This window comes from Pseudomassariella vexata (genome assembly GCF_002105095.1).
Source record: "Pseudomassariella vexata strain CBS 129021 chromosome Unknown BCR38scaffold_24, whole genome shotgun sequence".
NCBI classification, from domain to species: domain Eukaryota; kingdom Fungi; phylum Ascomycota; class Sordariomycetes; order Amphisphaeriales; family Pseudomassariaceae; genus Pseudomassariella; species Pseudomassariella vexata.
The window spans coordinates 190,681-204,508 of NW_024467979.1; the positions used below are offsets into that span (position 1 = coordinate 190,681).

At 50.5% G+C, this 13,828-nt stretch overlaps 2 protein-coding genes across 2 annotated transcripts; both read left to right on the top strand.

Moving 5' to 3' along the window:
- Positions 1 to 8,159: 8,159 nt before the first annotated feature.
- BCR38DRAFT_461764 (uncharacterized protein) lies at positions 8,160 to 9,857 on the top strand (the record flags this gene model as incomplete). Its single annotated transcript, XM_040862556.1, has 3 exons — positions 8,160 to 8,384; positions 8,445 to 9,440; positions 9,609 to 9,857. The coding sequence occupies 3 exons, from the start codon at positions 8,160 to 8,162 to the stop codon at positions 9,855 to 9,857; spliced, it is 1,470 nt and encodes a 489-aa protein (XP_040709952.1).
- Positions 9,858 to 11,788: 1,931 nt separating this feature from the next.
- BCR38DRAFT_490766 (Stc1 domain-containing protein) lies at positions 11,789 to 13,343 on the top strand (the record flags this gene model as incomplete). The annotated part of the gene is made up of 6 exons (XM_040864566.1): positions 11,789 to 11,829; positions 11,884 to 11,910; positions 11,960 to 12,197; positions 12,248 to 12,532; positions 12,583 to 13,167; positions 13,233 to 13,343. 6 exons carry the CDS (start codon positions 11,789 to 11,791, stop codon positions 13,341 to 13,343), a joined length of 1,287 nt encoding a protein of 428 aa, XP_040709953.1.
- Between the last annotated feature and the right edge of the window lie 485 nt (positions 13,344 to 13,828).

Consider the following 13,828-nt stretch of genomic DNA (forward strand, 5'->3'; position numbering starts at 1 on the left):
ATCGCATTTGCCACTTCTGTGTGGTCTGACAATCGATCCAGCCAAGAACTATTCGATACAAACCAGAACCAACTCTACCACCACACTCCATCCTACCAACACGACGAGATGGCAGCTTCAATCTGTATCATGTGATTCACACCTGAAGTTGAGCTTTGCAGCCAATGCCAAAGCGGTCGCTACTGCTTGGCTGAGTGCCAGCGCGAGGATCGGCCCAGTCACAAACTACTAAACAGCAGTCGCCGCGGCCCAGCTACTCCCATCGATGCTGCATCCTATTTCTAATCGGGATTAGATCCCGTAGCCCGGTCTGGGCGAGAGCAGACTTGGAAGATAGGGGAAATTTCCTCGGAGATGACGCCCCTGGCACGGAACTCTTTTACATTGACCTAACACGTCTGCTTCGGTCACAACGTCAACCTCTACTTCCGAGATAGGTATCTCGCCGATAGCTCTGATTTGAATTGTAGCATTATTTACATGGTTGGAAAATCATTTAATGTTGTCTCTTATGACTTGAGAGACCCGTCTCTTGTGATTCGCGACCACGGGAGAGATGTCACTCTGGGTGATCTCAGACACATCATCGACTACTTCCCCGACTATTGCCGCCCAGGCCGGGGACCCGTCGGTCTGTTGCACAATCATGGCGGCAGCAACAACAAAAACAATCTGAAAAAGCGCGACCACAAAGTTTTCGGAGTCTGAATCAGCTGCCGCGGCGCAATAGTCGGCCACGGCTCCAACCGCTTCATCCCCGTCGTGGTGCCCCCAACGACCCCATCCATTGCACGTCTAACCAAGGACCAGGCCAAAACAGCTGGACATCACCTCCATCTCCAGAATTCTCTGCACGCCCCTCAAGTTAATCAAGGACGTCGACGTCGACAAATGGAACAAGCTCCCGCACTGGCGACACCCTGGCCTAAGTGGTAGAATCCCATTGGGAATGTTTTGGTGGTTAGGGGGGACAGGGACGCTGTTGAGTTGGAGGAGTTGTGGTTGTTGGCATATTTGTGTGAGATGGTGATGAAGCCGTTGTTTGAAGAGGGGCTGAGGGATGAGAGGTAGACGGGAGGGTTTATTACGAGGGAGGAGTTGGAGGGGTGTCGCGAGATGATGGATGGGGATCAGGGGTGGAAGGAGTGAATGCCACGAATAGTGAAATTGGATAGAGCTGTGGACGAGTCGGTGATGGCCATCAAAGTTTTCTTTCAGACGAGGTTAGGAGTCAGGTTTTAGGTAAGGGTAGGGGAGACGCAGCAGCAGTACTTAACTTTTAATATAGTCCCTGTGCTTTTCGGTACACCTGCGGCCTTCTACCCAGCCCGGCTCGAGCCTGGAATCTATTCCAAGCAACTGAGTGACACTGGCGTACTCCATCAATTGCATTTCTGAGCCGGTCGTTTTGTGGTCCATTTATATTGTAGATAGTATGACTACCAGACTACCCCTATCCTGTGTAGCTTGGGGGTTGCATTCACAACCTTCCCTAAGGCATTTTACCTGAGGTGTAGCCAGACTTCTCCCTCAATGTGTAACTAGCTGTACACCTAGGACGTATCCATCGCAGGTCATTGGATGACGGAGAACCTGGCAGCTTTTTGTTACCATACTGTTCAGGATCCTTTTTAGAACGAGGACATCTGCCATTAGAGTCAGTTCCCGACGACGCAGCTGAAGAATCTAGATTGAACATGTCCATAACCAAGTGGTCGCGCATTGAGCCTATGCTACTCATTTGCTAGACAATCCTCGTCACTGACGAATTCCTTTCATCAGCCTACACCCCGCCGCGGCACCGCCCGCCAACTTTGCGACCACTTGACCAGCTGTGGGCTCAGGATGATGCCGATTCGGATAACGTAGCTTGACATACTTCGACTGCATCAAGAAACACCGTTCTTGCACGACAATGACGGCAATGTGTTTTAGCTGTAATCGCTCTAGTCATTAAATGAGCCTGGTTTAGCTACGATAAGTGGACTACAAAATCCTTTTGAAAACTCTTATGTACATCTATTAAGCTGGCATTGACAGGTAGGGCCAGGCGATACCTACTCTTTTTAGCCAAGGCTATCAACGTCTAAACCCTGTATAGGGCCCTAGACCTGCCTATGTCTGTTAACTGGAAGGGCTAAAGTCGGCTTGTACTTATATGGGATATGTTAGTTTGACTCTTTCTATCGGCTTTCCAAGTACTGCTTGCTCACTTCCCCCCTTAAGCCCTCGATGTATTCATACTGGCCCTACACGGCTAACAAGAATGTCAAGAGTTCAAATGTCTCGTTAGATTCACAGAGCTCACTACTATATGGTGGCTTATCATATTATTAGCTGTTCTGGGAAACATAAGTAACGTGTGTGCATACTGGTGAGTTGAAAGAGGCACTCCGCTCGTGGTATGGACTAAGACTGAATTCATGACTCCACTCAAAGTAACACCAATACCAATTATCCATGGTGACAGGACGTGGAACAATTGATTGGTTTTGCGACCATGAGAAGCACCGTCATAGCAGCTTTTAGTCTGTTATTTTTCAGGTTGTCTACTCTGATGCTCTTCGCCTTCTGGTTCTTTAATCCACTCTCGGCTCGCAAACTTCTTTGAGGGCAGTTCACGCCGAAGCGACCGGCAGCGCCAACGTCACACGGTGCAGTCCCAACATGACTAGTCAGCTTTTGACGTCGACTTTTACCCAAGTGGATGATAACCAGGATCCAGCTAGGACAGCACTTTAACTAGGCGCCTTGTGCGAGGTTAACGCCGGAACTCAGTACTGCAACGGGAGTTACTGAGAGATTAGGAGGGCCTGCTGCTGCGGGAGCTGCTACTGCCGCCAACTCATGGGGGAACCCGCGATATACCTGCTGGCGGCCGCAGTCATGTTCCTAGCAGCGATACCCACCGTCGTACCTCCTGTCTGGCGTGCCGCAGATCGTAGAGTACATGGGTAGCCTCGCCAGGAATTCTGCATACTTTGAGAAGATTGGCTCTGTCGTACACAGCGCTGAGGGTGGTCTGAAGACGGTGGCAGGGTGGGGACAGGTGGAAGTCAGAGTCGCGGATACTAGGCCAGATGATGAGGTGGGGAGGATCGCATTAGCACCGGCTAGTCCAGAGGGGTAGGCTAATCATGCACTCCCGGACGAACAGGGACCACATCTATCTGCTTGTAGGGCAACAGAAACGCGTTTGAGCCTCGAATATGATCATTGGCCGAGCATGGCCTCTAGTCAGGGGGGGGGCTGAATACGACAGCTTTGGAAGCTTGCTATTAGATTGGCCCTGTACACCCAAGTCTTGGTTGAATATCTTTCCAGAATAGCAGGACAGTAATTCCCTCCATGTTGAAACATTTATACCCCTTTAGCAATCATGAACCCTCTGAGGGGGGAAAGGGGGTATATATTAGTGTTGTTAGCATGGGGTCAAAGCGCAACGGGATTTCTGATTTATGGGCAAAAGATTTAAATACCCTGCACAACCCCTGTAAAGATCTATTTACCCTGCAATTTCCCAGACCGCCCACCGCCTTCCCAATCCATCAGACCCACCGATCGGGCCTATCAAGCTATCCATGGGGGCGTCGGCACCTTCTCATATTATGTCCAGTCTCCCCACAACTAGAGCATCGCGATTGTGAGCTCTGGGGAGGGCGGCGAGAATCCCCCTTTCGAATCCTCTCTTTGACAGGGCGTCCTCGAGGTACTCTAGTAATTAGAGGGTTACAAGGGTCCTCTGGCTTGAGCTTGAGCTCAGAGACGTTGATAGCTGGCATCGGGCTACTATACGTGGCAGCCCAAACTGTCGGAGAGAGAGATTCTGGTAGATAAGGGGTTATACCGTCCCCTCCTGCTAGTATTACGGTAATGGCACGCCCGCAACGGATTCCATTCCTTTGATACCGACGGCATGAACATGTCCCTGCTGTCAAATTTACAATGCAAATAAGGCCGTCAGGCTGTACTACTCTTGCTTCCGTTGGTGACGAAAACTGAGCACGATTACTAGACGCCCATTGCCTCCCTTCTCGTAATTTCCCTTCAACGAATGGGGTAGCTGTCTTCCCTGCCTCCATCAACCGTAAAGCAGATTGAAGCCGAGCTGCCCTCTTCTCCATAACCCGGTGCCATATTGAGTCGAGGAGAGCAATAATTGGAAGTTCCCGATCAAGCTTTAATACTCCGTTTTGCGACTCGACGATATTACTTGTATCGTGGCCATATCGACGCCCAGAGAATAGCGCCTCGGCCCAAAGCGAAGGGTTTGCCGCCTCTAGATATGCCGCAGCTTCAGGCTTTTGTTGTCGAAGCTTCTCTAAAGCTGCCTCGTATTGGGCTAGAGTTGGTGCTCGGGCGATAGTCCAAAATAAAGAGGCAAGCCCTCTCCCGAACTTTCCCGTGAAATTCTCCTTAATATGATGACAGCACCACGCCCCTGTAGCTAACGGACCGAGGACCTTCTCCGAGTCAAGGAGTCCTTTATCTCGGTCTGATAGAACTGTGCTCTGCTCTGTTGAGACCTCTGGGATAGCCCAACGAAGGTGCTGTAAAACCCATGTCCAAGAAGACTTATTTTCTGACTCGACTACCGCCCAGGCCAAGATAATAGTCTCGCCATTCGCATCGATCGTGACGGCAAGCAATAGAGTAAGGATGAAACGACCCTTTAAGAAGGATCCGTCGATAACGAGGAGACGTCAGCAACGGGTATAAGTAGAGCGGCTCTCAGCAGGGCAAATGAATATTCGTTCAAAACGTTGATGGCGGTCTCGAAGTAAGTCGATATGGATAGCAGAAGAGATGGTCTCTAAGAGCTCCTTATAAGCGGGTAGTAACTGGAAGCTATGTCGTTGCTTGCCAATATCTCCGTCGAGTAGTCGCAACCGGCACTCTTGAGCTCTCTTATAGTCGATATCTTCAGCGAATTGGATACGGAGGAGGTCGAGTATTTGTTGTGGGGGGGGGTCTGCTGTGTTACTGCTATATTGGCAGCGACAATACGGTCTAACCAGTCTTTCTTAGACGCAGAGGAGATTTTTTGCCTTGCAGCTCCGCTACAACTATGCTCCGTTTCGAGAATATGAATCTGCCAGATATCCTCACTAGGGGAATAGGTTGCTCGGCAGCGCCATAAACAGCCGCTTAACGCAGAGGCACACACCCAGGAGCCACGGGTCTTATCTCGCCGCTCAACCCGATAAGAGAATTTCTCCTTTACAGCCCAGTTGTCGAGGGCAAGCGATAGAGTATCAAGGTCAAGGAACTCTTGTCCATCAATAGGAATAGATAATAGGGGTAGCGACGTCATGTTGAGCTGAGGAATAGTAGTCGTATGCTAATTCCAGAGGCATGAAGTCAGAAAGCATGGCGGAAATGTGGAGAGAAAAGCGGCAGAAAATGGCAGGGTAAATAGATCTTTACAGGGGTTGTGCAGGGTATTTAAATCTTTTGCCCCTGATTTATTGGGGGCCCCTTGCTCCATCGTGAAACTCATTGTCGGGTCTAGCAATGGCACTGTAATTCCTGTTCCTGGGGTAACAGCCGCAGCTAAATCGGCCCGCCGCGTCAGATTCCTGGTCATCACTAGACGGTCCGGACGACAACCAACAGCCCGTCCAGCGTGGCGAATTTTCATATACAGTAAATGCAAGGTGTTGAGCTAGGCGAGCTGCTCGTTGCGTCTTCTTGCACACGCCGGGAACGAGTAGTGCACAATGCAGCCAATGAGGCCTACGTAAAGTGTCTTGCAAAGATGCTTAACATCGTCTCCGGCCCCCGGCCAAAAGTGTGTGAACTAGCGGGCCACCTTCAGCCATATGGAATTCTCGCGGTTGCACTGTCTGAGATACTTCGGGCCTGCCACACTTGGAACAATCCCCTATAAGGTACAAGGGCCCCCTTGAGCGCCGAAATTACCCTAAGTATCTTAGTTCGTGTTATCACAGTTAACACTGATTGCATGCACGGCCGAAGGGGTTCCTGCCAGTTCAAGCAATTTTGGCCGAAGACTCTGTACGGAAGACATCAAGGGAATTAGTAATCTTTCCTGCGCCCTTCAAGACCCTACGAAGGTTCAAATCTCCTTCTTGAAATTAAGAGCCCGTGGTCCGAAATTCGAGGCATGCTCATGAATGTCTGCATTCATGGCTGTCAAGTTCGTTGATACAATGAAACGGCATCTATGTCAACCTATTCCACCTTGGCTGGTATCAACTCAGCCCTCGACGAAACAGCCCTCGTGCTAACCATTTCATTGCGCTCCAAATGGGTTAAAGAAACAAAGACTACCCCCATGTTCATCTTGCAGGAGAGCCGATCGTAATTATGGCAGTCCCGCAAGCCTTGCCCGTGGGGGTAGATCGCCAAGATGTGCGACCATGCATTTCGCGTATTCCTGTGATCGGTCCAGATGGATGTAAGAGGGATGTTGTGCCTACATACAGCGGGTGTTTCCATGTCATTTAATGACGCCGATGGCCTTTACCAACGTGGGCGAGTAACGAGTTGGTGTTCATTGGCGGTCTTAAAGGCAATACTCAATGTATACCAGCAGGGCAGACCCCAAGGAGCTAGGCAGGCTGACGGGATACTACCGCGGGAACTGCCTTCACATATATAACATGATATTATACATCATGCACTCTGTAGTCCCTCCAATTTCCCCCAGACTGTCCTCGTTCATGAACTGCCCTGAGCATCTGGGCGGTACTGATAGGTCATGTCGAATGTGGTTTAGAATGCTCAAGCAAAGGTAGTTCCACATGTGCATGCACTAACCAAGGAATCTGAGCTTGACTGCGGTGAAATGCACTTACTAATTCAGGTGCTCAACAATTTCCTATCTAGGTAAAACTAGATGACCACTTCCGACCCGAGTGGCTAAAAGGCGGCATCAGCCCACTGGCGCAAGTAATAAGGGGATATGGCCGAACCGTCGGGATTTTCGGATGCTGTGTCTCCTTCTCAGACCCAAGCCATGGCCCTTCGTGATGTGAAGGTTGTAGCTTAACTTTATTTCAGTATGGGATGGCAGATCCTCAAATAAGCTATTCCAATTCCACGACGACGGCAACGCAGCCTACTGGCAAGAAACAAGGCCCACAAAGCCAGGATCCCTCATAGCCATTCAGGGACAACCAGATCTCGAAATTCAAGCTTTCTTGGCCTTGTCGACATCTTGTTAGCTTCATCATCTTTGGCATCAGTTCGTATCGATTCGACATTTTTCCCTTGCAATGTCGAGTTTCCCCAAGTCCTATTTATGCGCTTGACCCGTTTGAAGCAGGAGATCTCGCCCGGGTGTATGCAATTTCCACCAGGAACAGGGGTTCCCGCCATTCTAAGATGCGTTTCTTGCGGCGGCGGCGGCGGCGGTCAAGTGCTGATAGGATTGGCGCAAAAACTCACGGACCTGCAGCGCGAAAATGTAAATCTATTCGTCAGACCGTCCGATGAAAGGCGAGTTGCAACGTCGCCTCTTTTTTTTTTTTTGGTTTTTTTTTTTGGCCTGTAATTCTGTAACCCGGAGATTCGGGGGGCCCCCTGGCAGATCATCCCACGTTGCTTGTTGGTCTTTGGGGGGTTTAATCACACCATAGTGGGTACAGCCAGCCAACGGTGGATTCGTAATGGCCCGCTAAGAATCTAACCCCAAGCCAGCCCTTTTCGCGCTTTTCCGCCCGTGGCAGAACCTGAAGCATCCGCAGGTGGAATGCGAAATCAGCCTGTACTGGAGCTGCAATCTATCCCTGGGCGGACCAACAATGTCATGTTGCTCATACCTGAGATTGCTCGCGGACGAATCATTGACGCACCTGCAGTTGGAGAACAGCGATCTACCGGCTTGGCGACCACATCCACCTTGGTAGATAAGTCAGTGCTGTTTCGAATTTAGGGGGGCCCTGTTCACTTTTCTTTCGTTACATTTTCTCCCGCCTGTCTTTTGCGCGGTCCCAGTTGTTGCTGAGCTGGAAGGTCTCTCAAACCATGCTGTCCTTTCGTTAGCGACGACGCCCTTTGATAGTCTGCCTCCGGTTATTTTCTGTCCCGTTTTCTTGTAACTGGTACCCCAAGGTCCACTGCGGTCCCGTATTCAGCCAGAAATTACCCCTTGACGGCCATGTCATTGGCGACATAAATACTGGACGAGGAACATGTTAATGAGAAGCGGTCGGCTCGTGCCGCTCTTTTCGCGCTACGGCGTCGTCCTTCTTGCGGCTCTAGTGGTTTACTTCATCGTGCGCTCACCTGTCGCATCCCGTTTCTCGCACTCCAACGTCGCCCTGGGGAAAGGCGAAGATGCACTCGGCCCAAACAAAATCCCCGCAGCACAAGGAGAAGAGGGTAATGGAGGTGCTGCTGCTGGCAACGGCGGCTTGGTGGGTGCAGCAGCGGGCATTCGTCAGGGACAGACGCCATTGCAAGAACAGAAGCCCAAGGCGAAAATCTATAAGAAGCCTGGAGAGCGGTATGCGCCGATTGAGGACCCATTCCCTTGGTTGACGAAACACAACAAAATGCCACCGATACTGCCCAACAATCTACCACCGAACCCTCATGTGCCAGAACACACGCCTCTTTTCATCGGCTTCACACGGAACTGGCCGATGTTGCTGCAGTGTGTCTGCAGTTATATCGCGGCCGGGTGGCCTGCGTCCGACATCTACGTCGTTGAGAACACAGGAACCTTCCGCTCCAACAAGGACGCCGAACTGAGTTTACAAAACCCCTTCTTCCTTAACCACACCCAGCTGAGGACACTGGGCGTACACGTCTTGATGACACCGACATTGCTGAACTTCGCCCAGCTGCAGAATTTCTACTTGCATACATCATTACAGCGAGGCTGGGAGCACTTCTTTTGGAGCCACCAGGATGTCATCGTCTTCTCTGACGAGGAGGTCAGGAAGAAAGACCGAGACCACGATCACGATCACGACCCCTACGCGACGATTTACGAGAGAGCGGTGGGGCTGTTGAGGTATCTCAACGGGCCAGACATGCCGGCATGGGCGACGCATTTCTTTGCGTATGACCATCTGACGCTGGTCAACCGGGATGCGATGCTTGACGTCGGCGCCTGGGACACCCATATACCTTTCTACGCCAGTGACTGCGATATGTACCTGCGGCTCCATTGGGCAGGATACTGGCAGCCGCAAAGTGAGGCGGGCCTGATTTTCGACGTCAGTGTGTCGTTGGATGACGTGGGTGCGCTCTTCAGATTGCCTGGTTCGCATGCCACCTTTGGTGGTGACGCAGCTCTTGAGGCATTGATTCCAGAGCGACCCGGCAAGGAGGTCGAATTAAGACAAGAACAAGAGATGAAGTCGTGGGTGGACAAGGAGGGAGAGACGTACCAGCATCTCGTGCAAGTTGCTGGCAGGATGCAAGAAGCCAAATGGGTTGGCCGTGGTGCATTCAGAAATTCTTGGGTAAGCACAGCCGTCACTCCCTTAGCCCTCTTTCTCCTGGGCATTTCCAAAAGAAGAAAAAAACAAAAAAAAACAAAAGCAACATACATTTGGTAGCCTCAGAAATGCGCTATCAGCTTCCTGCTATGCTCCATTTCCATGGCTTTGTGGCGTACTGACTCTTCACAGCAAGCACGCCAAAGCGGCGGCGAGGGTGAACCATTCCACCACCACCCCGAGGGATTTGAACAAGGCATTAACATGCTCATCGATGCGGGACGACGAGTTTTCGCGGAGAAATGGGGTCACCGGGGGTGCAACCTACTCGAATTGGGCATCGAAGGTAAAGATGCATGGAAACTCGAAAAGGACTGGGACGCGCAGAGTATCCCGGGAGAAGAGGGCGGCGACTGGGGAAAGGATTGGATGGGAGTATGATATCGATAGAGACTCTGCTGATCTGACCGGATTGATGGAGAGGCTTTATCCCGATACGCGAAACATACCTTCCACATATATTTGTACAAAAGCGGAGAGAAATCTGTACATAAAGATTAATGACTCATGGTGGGTTGGGTAAGCTGGGGCTGCACTAAGAGCTGTTGATGTAACGAATATAGAGATCTTGATGGGGTGGTTGGATGCAGTTGCTTAGATATTGTAGAAACCTCATATGTTATCGGACTGTATTAACAAATTGCGAACACAGCACCAGCGGGAGATTCGTCTGTCAAGTCAAAGTCTACACTTTGGTCTCTAGGTTTCACTTAAGTCGGTTTGTGCAGTCACCCCTAGGGTCCCGGCTTCTCTCGAAAGGGGACAAGCAAGTCAGGCCCACGATACCGCACAGCTTCACTCGAGTCGTGCTACCCTCTCGCTCGGCTTGGATCTCCGGAAATCCACGGATGCCAGATGGAAAGGCTCCGTCTCGTTTGGTTGCAACAGTGTAGGGCCATATGGGCACTGTCATCGGGAGCATGCAATGGCAATACGCATATCAATGAGTTTGTTGTCCTCTTGGTTAGCATCGTAGATGTCAATACGTCCCATCGCTCTGATTATGCTCCGCTCATATGTTTGTTTTGAAGTATTGCATAACTTGGAAGATATCGAGAACAAATACCCTGAAGATATACATGATTTCACTTAAACCTGCGCAGCCTAATGTGGTATTGCTGCATAATGATGGTATAGAAAGGGATTGTCGCGAACAAGGGGAGCAGCATAGAGGCTAGGAAGGGCCGCATTTGAACACTTGCAGCTTCTCCTTCTGTCTGTCGCCTTCCTAATGTGAAGTATTCTTTCAAGGTTCTGAATGCCAACAGAGTCAAGCTGCCTTAAAATGGTGCTGGTTTGAATGGCTTATTTGCCAACTCCAAAGCGTTCTTCGGTCAGCATATTGGGCTGAATGTTCACCCTCGTCCTCTCTAGCGTAATGCAAGCAAGACATTGCGACTACTTCGAAGCCCGCAGCAATATTTTGGCGCATTGTATGTAGCTACAGTGCCTTCCCTACATTACCTTCAAAGCTGGAAAAAGCTGGCAAGACAGGTGCGGGCGAAGAAAATGGCCGCCGCCGCAACACAAACGATCCAAACGGTACTTTGCACGCAGCTGGTTGTTCCTTCCCAACCCGCCATTAACCTAAGACCACCTCGCCTCAGACAATGCTTGGGCACTCTAACAGAGCAGTTCAAAACTCCACACCTGCAATCTCTGTCTACCTGACCTTTAGAGTACTCAAAGCACTCAGTCTCCCCAGAAGTAGTATACCCTTCTCAAGCGTTTCTGGCCATATTTGCAGCAATACCTTAACCTTCACCTCATCTCGAAGCAAGGTGTCCTGCTCTGATATGACCCGTGGACTGCAAACCACATCAACAAATACGCCCCTTTGGCCCATTATCTCCTAATACTAAAATCGACAATTTCCAGCCTCTCCTGGTCAAGCTTCAATTACCCCAGCAAGTCACGTTGAGCCCCCCCCTAGATCAGCCTTTCCTCACGTCTGTCTGGCCGATCAGTAGGCTCTTTTTGTTTTTTTGCCACTTTTTGCACACCTTTAATTTCTATGACCAATACCGACTAACAGTTTTCCCTTCCCTAAACAGTCCTGGAATTTGTACGAAGAACACATATTTCCCCACCTCCATTCTGCCTTCCAGATCGCGGCTCCTTTCTACCGTGATCGGGTCTCAAGCTCAAGGGTCCTTACTTCTCTCTCGCGTCACTTCTTAAATTGGGAACAACGCGTAATCTCCGTACATTGGGACAGCGTTGCGCTCGAATGTGAGTTTCATAACCCACATTGTTTAGGCTACCATCCGTCCACGTCTCGAGACCCATCTTTACCGTCAACACTGAACAAGATGGCGGGCAAGTCCAAATTCCAAAACTTTGGTGTGAAACGGTGAGTATTTTAGCACGTCTGGGATTATGGAATAATGTATTGACCAGGAAATAGCGGCCGCAATTTCCCTCTGCCGGAGAGGTAAGTTTGCTCAGCCTCTTCTACCCGATCAAAAACTGACACCACGCAGGTTCCGATGCGCCGTTGATGGGAAAATGGAGCCCCCGACCGCGTTCTCCAACAACCAACTGGCAAAGTGGCACAACACTAAGAAAAGCAACAATGATGGCATCACTCCTTTCAATATTAAGTTGACTTGCCGCAAGCACTCCGGTGAACCTGCCCGAGAGCTGAAGTGTCATGGCCCCTGCGGCCTTTGGAAGGCCAGAGACAAATTCAGCCACTCACAAAGACGCAACAAGCTTCGGGTAGGTTATTTCTGACAAATCGATGTCTCCTTTAACTCACGATGTATTAGTGGTGTGCCGGCTGCGTAAGATGGAAGGAGCAGCAGGACTATGATTCCGTTCCTCTGCCTGCCCCCAACGGCCAGGTCTCCCCTGATGAGATGGTCGGAGTTTCGGTGCACGCTCAGGTTGAGAAGGCGATCGGATTTGAGAAGGACGAAAACGCTGCTGATCACCAAGATTTCGATGACGAAGACACCGATTATGAGGACGAGGGTGGTCCCGAGGCTATTCACAACACTCGCGGCTACGATTACGATGAGCACGACTTTGGGTTCGATAGTGATGACAGTGATGTAAAGTCATACCCGACACTGCCCATATGAAGTTTGGCTAATTCTTTTAGGACGCCATCAGAATCACCCAGGTCAAGCCAACTGAAAATATGAATGAGTCTATTGCGTCACTCTCAATTGATGACGGCAATCGTGTGCCCAGTGTTGCCGGCTCGGCGATGATGACCGAGACGTCGTCAGTCGAATATGAGAGCAAAGAGAACTGGGTGCCTCCTCACCTCAGACATTCGGGTGGTCAACCCAGCACAGCTGGTCAGGTATCCGATAGAAGCTCCGTAGCGGCGTCGGTAGATTTTAACATGCCGCAACAGAATTTTCGACCTGGAAGCATCAGCTCGGTTGTCCTCCCCCATCAGCATGCTCCCTCACGAACTTCTGGTCAGATAGGTTCCCGTTCGGTGGCTTCTAGTGACTCTCGAGCCGGTATCGACTCAATGTCTACTTACTCCCAGTCAGTCAAAGGCAAGCGTGGCGTCGGCGAATCAGCCTCTAAGACCTTCATCGGTTATGGCCCTGACGGCAATGCCATGGAAAAGACCACGGCTCCATCCCAAGCAGGCACATCTTCCACTAGAACCACGGGCGGTGGATACAACATCAAATCAAGGCCTGAAAAGAATGGCTGGGCAAGACCTGTAAGTGTTTTGTTGAAACTTGCTTTCAAACATCCCCAAATCATCAGTTCTCACTATGTCTACAGGATCAGCGCAAGACGTTCCACGAGAATCGCAACTTCGGCAGCACGACTGGGGAGCGCATCCTGGATCATGACCCCCATGACCCCTATGACAGTGACGAAGACTACTGCTAGACAGCAGCAGTTGAGCGACCCCGACTTACATCACCCGTCATGCATCAATCGCCCGAAGAGGCACTTCCCCCCTCTCTCTACCATGTCTTTGGTACTAGTCGATCTCGTTTCATCAGATCTTCTAGTTCATTACACTTCCCCCAAAATTTTCCTTTGTTGACCTGGTGCCAACTTCAGAATACAAATTGGGTGCTTTCCTCGATGGATTTTCGCCATCTCGCCATGTTTCGAGGCCGCCCATGGCTATTCTGCAGTCACGAGATATCCGACAATAGGGAAGCACAAATGCAGATGCATGATAATAGATCTCCTTTGTTGACAGCTGGGCTCTCGAGTGCATCAAGTGCCAACGTATAATTGATGATGAATCGACAATGGGATGATCGGCACGAAACAACCTCGCATGTTGGGTGATCTTTGAGAGCGATTCCTGCCCAATCTCGTGTGATAGCGGAACATGCACTTAAGAGGGCAAGTAGTCTCAC